This window comes from Centropristis striata, chromosome 12 (assembly GCF_030273125.1).
Source record: "Centropristis striata isolate RG_2023a ecotype Rhode Island chromosome 12, C.striata_1.0, whole genome shotgun sequence".
NCBI lineage: Eukaryota > Metazoa > Chordata > Actinopteri > Perciformes > Serranidae > Centropristis > Centropristis striata.
Genome location: NC_081528.1, coordinates 4,132,473 through 4,147,031, shown reverse-complemented (window position 1 = coordinate 4,147,031; position 14,559 = coordinate 4,132,473). Strand labels below are relative to the sequence as shown.

At 38.5% G+C, this 14,559-nt stretch overlaps 1 protein-coding gene across 1 annotated transcript in view; it reads right to left on the bottom strand.

Annotated features, from left to right (window-relative positions):
• Positions 1–6,164: 6,164 nt before the first annotated feature.
• The window catches only part of LOC131982220 (F-BAR and double SH3 domains protein 1-like), a 29,013-nt gene continuing 20,618 nt past the window's right edge, over positions 6,165–14,559 (bottom strand). The window contains exons 13-21 of the mRNA XM_059346817.1: positions 12,674–12,829; positions 11,353–11,481; positions 10,727–10,810; positions 9,830–9,974; positions 8,993–9,093; positions 8,578–8,691; positions 7,666–7,819; positions 6,569–6,661; positions 6,165–6,465 (exon numbers count right to left, since the gene is read on the bottom strand). Of these exons, the coding sequence (XP_059202800.1) occupies positions 6,582–6,661; positions 7,666–7,819; positions 8,578–8,691; positions 8,993–9,093; positions 9,830–9,974; positions 10,727–10,810; positions 11,353–11,481; positions 12,674–12,829 (963 nt within the window). The 3' untranslated portion in view covers positions 6,165–6,465; positions 6,569–6,581. The remainder of the gene's footprint in view (positions 6,466–6,568; positions 6,662–7,665; positions 7,820–8,577; positions 8,692–8,992; positions 9,094–9,829; positions 9,975–10,726; positions 10,811–11,352; positions 11,482–12,673; positions 12,830–14,559) is intronic.

Below are 14,559 nucleotides of genomic sequence, written 5' to 3'. Positions count from 1 at the left end.
CTCAGCACACTGACTGATCAGACTCTATAGACCGGACACGTCTGCATCTCTTAAAGGGCCGGTAACAGCACACACTCAATACATTAACACCTCTGAACTAGGACTTTCCTACAATGGATGTTCACAATGCCCCACAGACCCACCTTCCCCTGACACAGGTTCTGTAAGTGAAGAAATAAGGACTTGATCCCTCACTGGCTTCCCAGCATATAAACACGACCAGTTGTGTGTGTCTAATGTGTTGGCATTGAAGTGCATTTTTTTCTTAGCACCACTGACCACACTGTCAGCAGTTATTGCCATAATCACGTAGAGTAGTCACATCTGTAGTATCAGTATAGTAGTAAGTAAGTTTATTTACTAGTGTCATCAGGTACTTCCACTGGCAAATATATGCAAAGTTTCTCCTCTTCCTGTGGACCACCATGGGAACTTACTCACTAAAAAGTAAGGTATAGTAGTTAATTTGCAAGGGACAAATATTTTTTTGATCCAATTTGAATTGTGCCATCAATAGCCTCTTAAAGTTTCCGAGGTACTAACAGAGGCGTTACAAGGGCAAGACTGTTCCAGACGGGATTATTGTGAACAGGCGGAGCCAGCAAAATGAAAAATATGTGAATATGTATGTTATTTGTGCAACCAACACCCCGGTAACAAGACAGGAAGTGGACCGTATAATCAGAAACAGCTTCTCACTTGAGTCCGACAGCAATCGAATCATGTTCAGCAAAATGCAAAACAACTTTGCTTGCGTCTTCCACAGTATTCCCACCATAAACACAAGTCTGTAGATTCTCTACATTCTCTAAAAAGCAAGAGCAGGGCTAAGAATTAGCCATGGACACCATGCTGCCTTGCAGTTCGAAATGAAATCGAGGCAACAAGGCAGCATGGGTATAAACAGGCTATTTTGTACCATGTTTTGTACTCACTTAAGCAACAGGCCTCACTAAGTTACCCTAACGTGCAAAAGACGAGAGATGTAGTTAACTGAGTGGATTCACACAAAATTATTTGGTGCTACCATATGATAAACTGTGCCTTTCTTTACTTGCAAAATGAGGTTTTAAATTGACAAAAAACACATGTTTAAATTATTTAATTAGTGGCACAATTCAAACAGAGGACTTTTTACTGCAACAAAGTCTCATGAAGGACACCAGAAGGGGAGAAACTTCAATTCAGTCACAGATCAGTTTTCTAGAGTTGTGAAATCAATACATATCCAGTAAAAGATTGGCTTTTTATTCATAATAATCCTTCATAATGACGATTGTGTTACCAAGCAGTGCATGCCAAGACATGACAGTGTGGGAGCCCTGTATGTGAAATAAGCTGCAGTCCTTAAAGCTGTGAAACTTAAAAAATATATGTATTTTACCATAAATATGATGTATATTTTAAAGTCTAACTTGTAAAGCTTGTACAGCAGAGAAGAGACAGGTGATATTGTACATTGCTGACTATAGTGGAACTCACTTATGAGGTTTTTTCTTTTTCTTTTAGTCTACTGATTCCAACATTGGAGCAGTCTGGTTAAAGGCAGTCATAGTTACAGATATATGAAATTATATGTAAAGTATATATACACAATTTCACCTTTACTTTGTCTCTATAGTCTTTAAATGCAAAACTATTACGATAACACGTCCATTATATACTTCACAGCAACAATCTAAAGAAGTGGTGTAAAATGATGTCCATTTTGACAACATATGTTATGGGGAAATGCATTTTTTTTTACAACATTGGTTACATTTTTTGTAATTTTGGGAGAACCACTGAAATTTGACAGATCTCAGGTGCACTGCAAAAAAGGTGTGTCTAAAAAAAGATAAAAACACTAAATCTGAGGGAAATTATCTTGCTGCACGGACAGATAATTTCACTTGACAAGATTTCTTAAATTAATATTATTATTAAGAGTTAATTTCTTATTTTAAGTGTTCAACATGCGTATTTCTATATTCAATAATCTTAATTTAAGAAATCTTGTCAAGTGAAATTATCTGTCGATGCAGCAAGATCCTTTCCCTCAGATTTAGTGTTTTTATCTTGTTTTCAGACAGTTTTTTTGCAGTGTGGGGAGTTAAGAGCAGATCCGAATACTTAACCCTCTGGAGTCTCCAAAAGCTCCAAATCATGACTTCTTCATCACATCCAAAACAGACACAAAATGACCCAAAACAGACACAAAATGACCCAAAAAAGACATAAAATGACCCAAAAAAAGACACAAAATTAGCTAAAAAGACACAAAATTACCACAAAATGACCAAAAAAGACACAAAATGACCATAAAAAGACACAAAATGACTAAAAAAAAGACACAAAATGACCAAAAAAGACACAAACAGACTTACAAAGACACAAAAAGACATGAAAAGGATTAAAACATGGACAGAATAACCCAAGACTCCTTAGAGTTAAAGTTTGCTTCCAGTCCAGCCGAGCGCCTGGCCCTGGAGACTCCTTCTCCAGAGACTGGTTAGAGCAGAAGAAGTTTATCAGACCGTTCAAAAGGCTTCAGGTCAAAGGTCAGCAGCATTTCCTGGCCTTTATGGGAAACAACCAGGAGGCCTGGAGTCTGCTGACCCAGTTTTCCTTTCACTGCTCGCCCTTCTTTCACTCCCAAACTTTTATAGTAAACCATCTTCTCTCTCTCTGGCCTCTTTTTTTTTTTTTTTTACTCAAGTTGACGTGCAGACAGAATGTCTCCTCCTAAAGCACCGTTCAGAAAGTACATCTTTATCCAGACCTCTGCAGCAACTCATGTTTTTCTCACAAATGTTTCAAAGTGTGCCATTACAGATGTGCTTTACCCTCTGCTGGTCACCAAACACATTACACTTCCACAGTATTCCCACCATAAACACACTGCAAAAAAGGACATAACATCAGCAAACATGTCATGCACTGAAAAAAAGGTGTGTCTAAAAACCAGATAAAAACACTAAATCTGAGGGAAATGATCTTGCTGCATGGACAGATAATTTACCTTGACGAGATTTCTTAAATAAAGATTGTTAAATCTAGAAATAAGCATGTTGAACACTTAAAATAAGAGCAAGATAAATTATCTAACACTATCAAATCTAAAGTTTTTTTTATCTTTGTAAGAAACAAATAATTGTCAGGTCACTCTGCTCGGGCCAGTTCATCGCTGCTTGCAGCTTTAATTTTTTACCTCTTTTGTAAATTTTTTGTCTTTTTTGGTCATTTTGTGACCAAAAGAAGATGTTAAAAGACACAAAATAACAAAAAAAGACACAAAAAAAGAACAAAAGAAGACACAAAAGGAAATAAAATGACCAAAAAAGACACAAAAGACGTAAAATCTCCAAAAAATGACACAAAAGACGTAAAATCTAAAAAAAAAAGACACAAAAAGACAAAAAAACACCCCCAAAAAAGTTTAAAAAAAAATCTTGGTAAGAAAAACAAATAATTGTCAGGTCACTCTGCTCGGGCCAGTTAATTGCTGCTTGCAGCTTTAATTTATCTTATTTAATATAATATAATTTCTTATTTTAAGCAAACAACATGCTTCTATATTTAATAATCTTAATTTAAGAAATCTTATCAAGCGAAATTATCTGTCCATGCAGCAAGATCATTTCCCTCAGATTTAGTGTTTTTATCTGTTTTTTAGACACACCTTTTTTTTTGCAGTGCATGCTCCTGAACTGCTGAGTCATCAACACATTTATTCTATTGACAATAAGCTGCTGTGTTACTTTTCTAACTGACATTATCCTCATGTGTTAACAGCTGGGAAGTAATTTACAGAATTATCTTGTAAATCACTAAAAATATGTGGAAAAGTCAAGTTTTTTTTTTTGCTCATGCACTATAACAATTGCCTGCATGCATCATATCTGTGCACTGCATCACAAATACAGAATCCTGTGTATAAAAAAAGATGTGAGGTGTCTCAATGGTGCAGCTATCAGTGCAAAACATCACATTTAGTCAGATCATTCGTTCATTATCCTCAGCTTAGACGGTTTAGAGTGGTCATAATGCACTCTTCAACAAATGCAAATACTCCATCATTCTTCCATCTGTTATCTTGAACATTCCAAGTATTCTTTAAATATCTTGTTTTTGATAACAACAGATCATTGTTTCCATTTTGCCTCTCATACTTTATGAAGAAAAAAAGTTTTTGTATTATTAAATAGCTAACTACTTGGCTAAGTAGCTTGCTAAGCTAACTACTTAGCCAATAAGTTAGCTTAGTAGTTCGCTTAGCAAACTACTTAGCCAAGAAGTTAGCTAAGTAGTTAGCTTAGCAAGCTACTTAGCTAAATACTTAGCCAAGAAGTTAGATCTAACTTCTCGACTAAGTATTTAGCTAAGTAGCTTGCTAAGTTAACTACTTAGCTCTAAGTAGTTAGCTTAGCAAGCTACTTCGCTAAAAGATGGATATGGGTCATTTTTCACCCATGTTGTGCATTAGAAGAGTAGTGACACAAAAAAGGATTTTATTAAAAACTTAATAAAGGAAAACATAAAATTAGGATGTGTGATGATCAAAAACAAACTAATTGAAGAAAACCTGGAATACTGAATGATGAAAATAATTTATTGCAAAGATATAGAACATAAAAACTCATACATATCATCGGGTCACTTTAGACCCATTTTGTGCATCAAAGGGTTAAATTATCAAAAGTAAAAGTACAGGAAAGTCACGACAGAGATTCATTTTATTGTGTAAAAGATGCATTGTGACGTTCACATTTCATAGAAACTGGTGCAATGCGTTACATAATCTGAATGTTATTGACAGTATTTTAAAACTTCCTACATATTTGGATAAGTAGTTGAGTCACAATAAGCCCAAAGTTACACACACCAGCAACAGTATAAATGTCGGATTATTAAAAAATAAAGAAGTCCAGTATGATGCTTATCTTCCCAATTTTCAATTCATTTGCTTGTATTTTCGGTTCAGCTTTAGTTTGACACTTAACAACACATACAAGTACACAATGATAGTTTCTTTGACAATGGGACCAACAATAAACACATTGTGGTCAGCTTGTGATATATAAACCATGTACCTGCAGTAGGATTTGGGGTAAATTGTTTATTAGAAATGCAAAATAATGTGACAATTATACCAAAATGGTGCGATGTGAAGCATTACACAGATCTACTGAACTACTCATTGAAGCAGAAAACTCATTTTTCTCCAGTATGATGAGACATCTTGATGAAATCAGAGGTTTTAGATCTTTTTTTGTAGAGATAATGTATTTATCGTCACTGGCAGGGCCTGGAACATATGTACTGTACAGTATACTACACAGAAAGACCTGTAAATATGCAGATGTATCATAATTTACTCTAATGAAATAAATACAAGAACTATGCTTTTAAAACCTGTGTGAGTGTGTGTTGTGTTACATCAATAAATACTGTTGGTAGAATGCACAATATTGTTAGTTTAGTTAAATCTGTAATGATAAAATATGTACTGAAACAGTTACACAAATCGAAAAATTAAGTGTGCAAAATAAATGGTTCAATTTGTCTGAATGCAAAATAATACTTATATCTGCAGAGATTAGTGCTCTAACTTGTAAAGTCACTACCTGCAGAAATTACAGAAATACAATATGTAATAATGCAAATACCCAGGAAAGAAATGAGAGTATTTTGGTGTTAATTGGTGTATTTTTCACCAAGTCCTCCAACCCATTTTTTAAAGTAAATGGCACTCCAATTTTTTTCAGTGTAGAATTAAAGGTACTCGGTTTGCGCTCAGTTCCACGTTGCTTTGTTTATTTTCGTGTTCACATTTTTCACCGCCAACTTTTCAACCAATAAGAAATAATAGTGTGAGTAGATTTCCAGCCCTCCACTTTCGTACACGCCCCTCTTCAAATCTTTTTATTTTATTTGGTCCGCTTACAGTGCTATGGAAGCCCTAAACGGCCATGCATTCATATATTTTTTTCCCTCCATTTTCTCGTGATAATGAGTTAATTTCATTTGTTTTCTCGAGATCTCAAGAAAATTATCTCGTTATCTCTAGAAAACGACAGTTGTTTTCCCGAGATAACGAGATAATAACAAGTAAATTTAATTTGTTTTCTCGAGATCTTGAGAAAATTATCTCGTTATCTCGGGAAAATGGAGGGAAAAAATATATGAATGCATGGCCGTTTAGGCCTTCCGTACATTTCTGCGTTTCTGTGAAAGATACCAGACTAAATATGAAACCAACCAAAAGTATCAACACAAAGAACAAAAAGGACTTGAGTTGTGAAAGCGCTCTTAGTTGGCCAATGGGAACAAATACTAACAAACAAATACAAATGTATGTTTAAATACTGCAATAAAAGGCACATAACCAGTAAAACTGGAGCTCCTTTGGTCCTTAAAGTGCCAGTCTGTGTCTCAGGGCTGAGCTGGAGGCTTCTGGGTCGGAGGAGGAGGAGGAGCTCGACACTGACAGACAGAAGGAGAAAGGAGGAGGAGGAGGAGAAAGGAGAGGAGCTGATTATCACAGACACTCCTCCATTCAAAGGTTACTTGTTTCTATTGTAATTACCGTTCACCAGTCCTCACTTATCCATTAGAGTACATACTGGTCTCAGTCGGCCGCCGGAGACGTCTGGAGAGTTGCTGCTGCTGGCTGCAGTCTCTGAGGACACACACACACACACACACACACACACACACACACACACTGACAACTGTTACCATGTCAACTGACACACTTCACTTTTTATTCCGCGTTTAGACGAGTGTTTTCGGGAGGAAATCTGCTGCATACGGTGATCTAAAGTGTGTGAATGTGATTGGGTATGCAGCCAGGCGGCATCACTTAAAGCGATAAGAGCATCTTTGGGCATGTGGAAGTTTTCACGCCACACATTTTCCGACCAATTGCTGCATCCAAAATGTGATGGAGGTAATTCCAGATCCTTCTCTGTTCACTAATACTATCTGTACATATCCTGGACATTTGGTGGAAAGACTCCTGTAAGTTTATTAGAGCTGCCAGAGCAGCTTGAAGGTCCCACCATGGAAATAATCCCACGTTTGTTTATTTCCTGTACTGGAGCATGTATGTGACGTAAACGTGACGTGAGCAGATCAGATCAGAGTTTTGTGTCTTGTCAGTGTAGACGACACGCTACGGAGGAGCGGATTTACCTTTTCCACTTTGGAAGGTGGTTTCAGATTTTTGCGTTTTTAAGCCCCAAAAATGCCGTCACCGTCTAAACAAAAGGCACTTCCGATAAAATATTTTGTCGTTTTTACCCGCAAGCGTCCTCGTGTAAACGAGGCCTAAAAGTCAAAATGTAGTGAAGTCCCAACAAAGGGCTGGAAACACACTCAGTACCATAGCTAGAGACTTTTTTTCAAAGGTAAAATAGCCATCTAGTGGGGTCAAAAACTAAGGGAAATGCTTCATTAAGCTTCGTTATCACTTCACGAGTAAAACGCATACCCGGAGTTTTCAAACTAAAATAGGATCAACATCATTTTCAAGTCTCGATTTTAGAAAATCAGAAACACCAGAGTAATGAGGAGGCTAGGTGTAAACGTAGCAAAAGCTTTGCATCTTTAAAATAAAAACGTATTAGTGTGGGTGAAACCAGAAGCTGTGCTCTGGCTGAAGTAAAGCTCGACAGCACTCACCTGTCGTGGTGTTGTCTGTGAGTTTTGGAGGAAGGAGCTGCTGTTTGTCCTCCACACAGCTGGGAGGAGTAGCACTAAGAGCAGAACTACAGCCGGAGGTGGAGGGGATGGGGATCGGGGGAGAGAAGGGGGGCATCGTTGGGGTGGGGAGAGGCTGGAAGGAGAAAAAAACAAATAACAGGAGCAACAAATTTAATCTTAAATTGAATGAACAGTACGATTAGTTGGGTAGATACAAGTGAAATTTGTCACATCATTAAGAAAAGTCATGATCCACACATTGGGACATCACTAGTGGATACTTCTTCCACCACTGAACTTGATTAATTACCTCAGTAAACATTGTCATTATGAGTTTATGGTCCCAATCGCTAGTTTCAAGTCTTCTTTAATACAGCATGGTGTTCATGTTGTAAGTTATGGTCCCATTTAGAGTAAAATAGGAGATAAAGCAAGGTGTGCTTTAGGGCGGGGCTTCCTTGTGATTGACAGGTCAGTACCACAACACAGTGAGTTCATCTCAGAACTTTGTCTCATGACTTCTTCATCACATCTAGATGTAAAAACAAAGAAGACCAAAAAAGACACAAAAAGACACAAAAAGACACAAAATGACAAAAAAAAAGACGCAAAATGACCAAAAAAAGACACAAAATGACCAAATAAGACATAAAAAAGACACAAAATAACATAAAAGACACAAAATAACTAAAAAAGACACAACAACAGACACAAAATGACTTACAAAGACACGAAAAGGATTAAAAAATGGACAAAATAGCCCTATAAGACTCCATAGAGTTAAAACTATAGTTTACAAACCATCACTGTGTCTACATCCACTTGTATACAGTCCATGGATTTACTGTACATGATTATTCTCACAAAACCACACAGAGAAGACAGTCTCACCTGCTCCTCCTTGTCCTCCTCCTCCTCCTCCTCCTCCTGGAGGACCTCCACCACCAGCGATGGGAAGACGCCGATCCGTCCGTTCAGCTCTCCCTCCCAGAAACCATCATCCACCTGGAGAACATGACGGTGATGTAACGAGATGAATCACATAACAGAACGGATGGAAGGCCTTCTGATTTCATCTTTTCATTCCACAAAGAAACAAACTCAAGACCCACTAACTGGCTTTTCTCACAGCTTTCATCCTCATCTCAGATTCTTCATCAATGATGCTGATACTTTTGTACTTTTACTTCAGTACGTTCTGAATGCAGGACTTTTACTTGTAGAGGAGTCATTTCACAGTGTGGTATTACTGAAGTAAAGGATCTGAATACTTCTTCCACCACTGCTCGGTACAGATAAAACACACCTCTGCATGTCGGCAGCGGATCAGGTGGATCAGCGCCCCCTCCTGGAAGGAGAGCTCCTCTGCACTCTGGGCCTGGTAGGAGTACAGGGCTCTGGCTACACCTGACGGGTTCAAGTCACACACACACACACACACACACACACACACACAACATCACCTTGTTATGTATCATTTGTGCATATATTTTATATTAAGGGTTCTCAAGATTGGAGTCCAGATTTATGGAGCAAATAAATCACTGAGGGCTGCACAGTAAAATGCACAATGAATGCCACGAAATGCCAAATTATGCCAAACGATCATTCCTAACGTGACCAACGCTTGTTAGTGGTGTTCAGTTTGTGACAGTGAAAGAACTGCATGGGGACTACAAGTGATTAACATTTAATGCATGCATTTCATATCATATTCAGGCCTGCACGAAATGTTTCTGAGGGCTGCTGTTTATGTAGGAACTGTAAATATCACACACACACACACACACACACACACACACACACACACACACACACACACAAGCCAGAACTTCTGTTTCAGGTCATTTTTGAAAAAACATGAACAGAGCAGAAATAAAAATATGGAGGTATTTTCTCATACTACACTTACTACATATTACACATATTACAAATGTGCTTTTAAACTTACTTAAATAAATTGCCAAGAGGGCACTTTAGGGAACGAACCACAGACCTTCTGATCAGTGATCGACTACTCTACCAACTGAAACGGCCCCATGTACTGCAAAGGCTTTCTTTGTTTCTATAAGTTTTCAATATTTTCACACACACACACACACACACACACACACACACACACACACACACACACAGGACTGACCTCTGCTCCCTGCCTTCTCTTTACCCCCAGTGGACGAGGTGGAGCTGAAGGAACTGTCCAGCTGAGTGGCGTCCTCTGCTGGTAGACACTGGAACTGCACATAACGCTCAGGCACATACCCCACCTGACCACAGGAGTTACACACCTGGACAGAGACATGAGCAGGTGTTATAGAGACACACACATTATTAACTCATTAACCCATTCTTCAAGATAAAAAGAGGTGTTTTATTGAGCAGCTTTTTTGAGATCTCTTAATTTTCTTACAAATGATTAGTGAAGTCCAAAAGAAGCTTCATGAAACTTTTTGTTTGTTGTCCACTAGATCAGTAGTTCTCAACCTTTTTGAGTCGCGACCCCCAATTTAACATGCATGTTGTCCGCGACCCCCACTCACTGAACACAATCTCACACGCACAGTTCAGATCACCCAAAAAAAGAAACAAAATGACCAAAAAAAGGAAACAAAATGACCAAAAAACACTCAAAATGACCACAAAATGACCAAAAAAGACACAAAATTACCAAGAAGACACTAAATGACCAAAAAAGACTCAAAATGACCAAAAAAAGGACACAAAATGACCTAACAAAGGAAACAAAATGACCAAAAAAGACACAAATTGACCAGAAAATGATCAAAAAAAGACATAAAATGACCAAAAAAAGACACAAAATGACCAAAAAGACTAAAACACATTAACACATGAACACTTGTGTCCACACAGTGGAGACAGAACTGACTTCCAAAATGATTTGGCGAACTGACTTCCAAAATGATTTGGCGACCCCCAGAAATCATCTCGCGACCCCAATTGGGATCCCGACCCCAAGGTTGAGAACAGCTGCACTAGATGGCGCTCTGTTACAACTTATTACAATGTAACCAGTCGTTACCTTCAGCCAGTCCTCCATATCTCCGTCTTCAATCACTTGAAGCTCCTCCCCTTCCATGATTGACAGCTCATCTGACTGGCCAGCCTGGAGGAAGTTTTTTTAATTATGAATTCTTTAAACATTATATCTAACAGCAGAACATAAACACAGGGCACAATGCTGTATATTATCTCAATTTGTCAACAAGTTCCACTGATTTATATAAGGTCAACACTGTAGGATCAGCCTGATAGTCACACACTGCAAAAAAACACACACTGTCACATTTCGTGTTCAACATGCTTATTTCTAGACAATCTGAATTTAAGAAATCTTGTCAAGGTAAATTATCTGTCCATGCAGCAAGATCATTTCCCTCAGATTTAGTGTTTTTATCTTGTTTTTAGACACACCTTTTTTGCAGTGCATATACTTTATCTAGTTATCTATGCATATCAAACCACCATGCTGGCCTGACTTTACTTCTCCAAATGATCACAGCCAAGAGATAAGCATCAAGCTGTTTATTTGACATATAAACAGGACCTGCAGAAACACTCTGATCCCACGATTAGAGAAGGTTTGCTGTAATATTTTTGCAGATAGAAAACAAACTCTGCATCAGTGCACATTTGAGTGAGCTCTACCTGGTAGCTGTAGATAACTCTGCAGGCTGCAGGGTAAATGCAAACTCCAGACGCTGACACTGGATCTGCAAAGATGTCTCCGTTCTCATCGTCGTAGTCCTCGAAGTCAGTCAGCTCAAACTCATCCTCCTAAAGACACAAACAATCATTAAAACACAGAGGAAGAAACAAAGCTCCAGCTGGAGCAAAAAAGGGACCTTACCTGGGGGCCGCTGGAGGCAGAATCAAAATGACCACAAAAAAAAGACACAAAATTACAAAAAAAAACCCTAAATTACTAAAAAAAAGACACAAAATGACAAAAAAAGACACAAAATGACAAAAAAGGCACAAAATAACAAAAAAAGACAGAAAAAACTAAATTACTTAAAAACACAGACACAGAATTACAAAAAAAGACACAAAATTGTTTTTAAAAAGTAATTAAAGGGACCTTCCACACACAACACGGTAAAGTGCCATTCATATAAAACTCACATTAAACTTTCATATCAAGGTGGGGGCCACAAAATATCGTCACGAGGGCCACAATTGGCCCACGGGCCACGAGTTTGAGACCCATGATTTAAAAGAAATACAATGTTGTTGTTGTTGTTTTTGTACATTAAAATGTTTAAGAACAACTTGACCAATGTAATATATATTGTCGAGTTGTGTAATTTCACCATAGCCCCAGTGTGAATGTGTCAACATTGTGGTTGTCTGGCAGGAACTGTCGTAATGTACTTTTACTTCAGTTTCAAACCATATTTTAGATTTTAGTCATCAGACGTGTGGATCTTAAGTTGAGCAAACGTTAGCCGCAGCTTGCCTTATAACCCCTTATGTCCACTAAGAAGCACATATCTTTAATGTGAAACTGCAACATTTAGTTATTTTGCTGCTTGTGTTTGTGTTGATGTGTTTTTCTCTGAGAAAAAAAACAAACTTCTGAATGATGAACACTGAAGGAATCCTGCTGAAACTTTCTTTCAAAATGGGTTTGATGTCTTTGAAGGAGAATTACACATTGTGCATTTTAGAAACTTAACCCAGACTACTCTTTTATTTCATAAAAGAGGCATCCTTAATTCCCAACATCTGCTTTTTATCTGACCTGTAGATTATCATATATGTAATAATAATAAAAATTAATATTATTATCATATATGTAACTGTGTTCAGCCGCCCAGGCACCTTGTAACTGAACTGGCAGTATTTATGTCCCTTGAACAAGAATAATTGTCTTTTTTCTATGTGGGCATGAATAAATATGTCAAATGTGTGTTTGTGTGTGTGTGTGTGTGTGTGTGTGTGTGTGTGTGTGTGTGCAGGTGCCTACTGAAAAGTCCTCGGTGGACTTCCTCTGCTCACTGAGGCGTCTCTCTCTCTCCAGCTCCTCCTCCGCCTGGTTCATGGCGTTGTGAAGCCACAGGTCGATTCCTGTGACGCTGTCAGACAGCAGAGCCAGACGGGCCTCGGCCTTCAGCCTGCTGAGCTGAGACAGGAAGCACAAACAGTCACTAACACTCACAAACAGTCACTAACAGTCACTAACAGTTACTAACAGTCACTAACAGTCACTAACAGTCACTAACAGTCACTAACAGTTACTAACAGTCACTAACAGTCACTAACAGTTACTAACAGTCACTAACAGTCACTAACAGCCACTAACAGTTACTAACAGTCACTAACAGTCACTAACAGTCACTAACAGCCACTAACAGTCACTAACAGTCACTAACAGTCACTAACAGCCACTAACAGCCACTAACAGTCACTAACAGTCACTAACAGTCACTAACAGCCACTAACAGTCACTAACAGTCACTAACAGTCACTAACAGTCACTAACAGCCACTAACAGTCACTAACACTCACTAACAGCCACTAACACTCACTAACACTCACTAACACTCACTGACAGTTACTAACAGTCACTGAAGGAGCACGGCTGCAGGGGTTTTTAACTCATAGTTCAGTCAGATCTCAACACATATTTTCAGTTTCAGGCCCCGTTCACACGAGGACGGTCTGAACAGAAGACGCAAAAGTGGCGTCGCGTCTTCACTTTTTATTCCTCGTTTAGACGAGCATTTTCGTGAGGAAATCTGCTGCATACGGTGACGCAAAAGTGTTTGAAATTCGATTGTATGCAGCCAGGCGGCATCACTTAAAGCGATAAGAGCATCTTTGGGCATGTGGAAGTTTTCACACCACACATTTTCATCAGCTACTCCTTCCACAAAGTTCTCCACCATCACTAGATCTCCCAGGTCTCCTCCAAAGCCGTCTGGCTCCTCCCACCAATTGCTGCATCCAGAATGTGATGGAGGTAATTCCAGATCCTTCTCTGTTCACTAATACTATCTGTACATATCCTGTACATTTGGTGGAAAGACTCCTGTAAGTTTATTAGAGCTGCCAGAGCAGCTTGAAGGTCCCACCATGGAAATAATCCACATGTTTGTTTATTTCCTGTACTGGAGCATGTATGTGACGTAAACACATACGTGACGTGAGCAGATCAGATCAGAGTTTTGTGTCTTGTCAGTGTAGACGACACGCTATAGAGGAGAGGATTTAACTTTTCCACTTTGGAGGGTGGTTTCAGATTTTTGCGTCTTTAAGCCCCCAAAACGCCGTCAACGTCTAAACGAAAGGCACTTCCGATAACATATTTTGTCGTTTTTACCCGCGAGCGTCCTCGTGTAAACGGGGCCTCAGTGGGAGCTGCACTCTATATGAACTTAACCTATATGTCACCTTTGACCTTTCAGAAGTGAATGTTTGGATCCAGTAGTTACATTTTCTAAAGATCAGGAGGGCGATAAATATATGTTGGACAGATATGAGAACCGAACTACAAATACAGATTAGGAGCTGCAAGTATTGAGTTCTACAAGCTCATTAAGAATATTTAGATCAGGGATGGGCAACTTAAATGCTGCAGGGGGCCACAGTTTTTCACGTTCACTACCACAGGGCCACATATAGGAGCGTGCACTTAACCAGATATGATGAAACTGCGATTTTAAACATGTTTACGGTGCAGTAACTTAACATATTTCATGCTCAAATGCATGTACACTGCAAAAAAGGTGTGTCTAAAAACCAGATAAAAACAGTAAATCTGAGGGAAATGATCTTGCTGCATGGACAGAAAATTTCACTTGACAAGATTTCTTAAATTAAGATTATAAAATCTAGAAATAAGCATGTTGA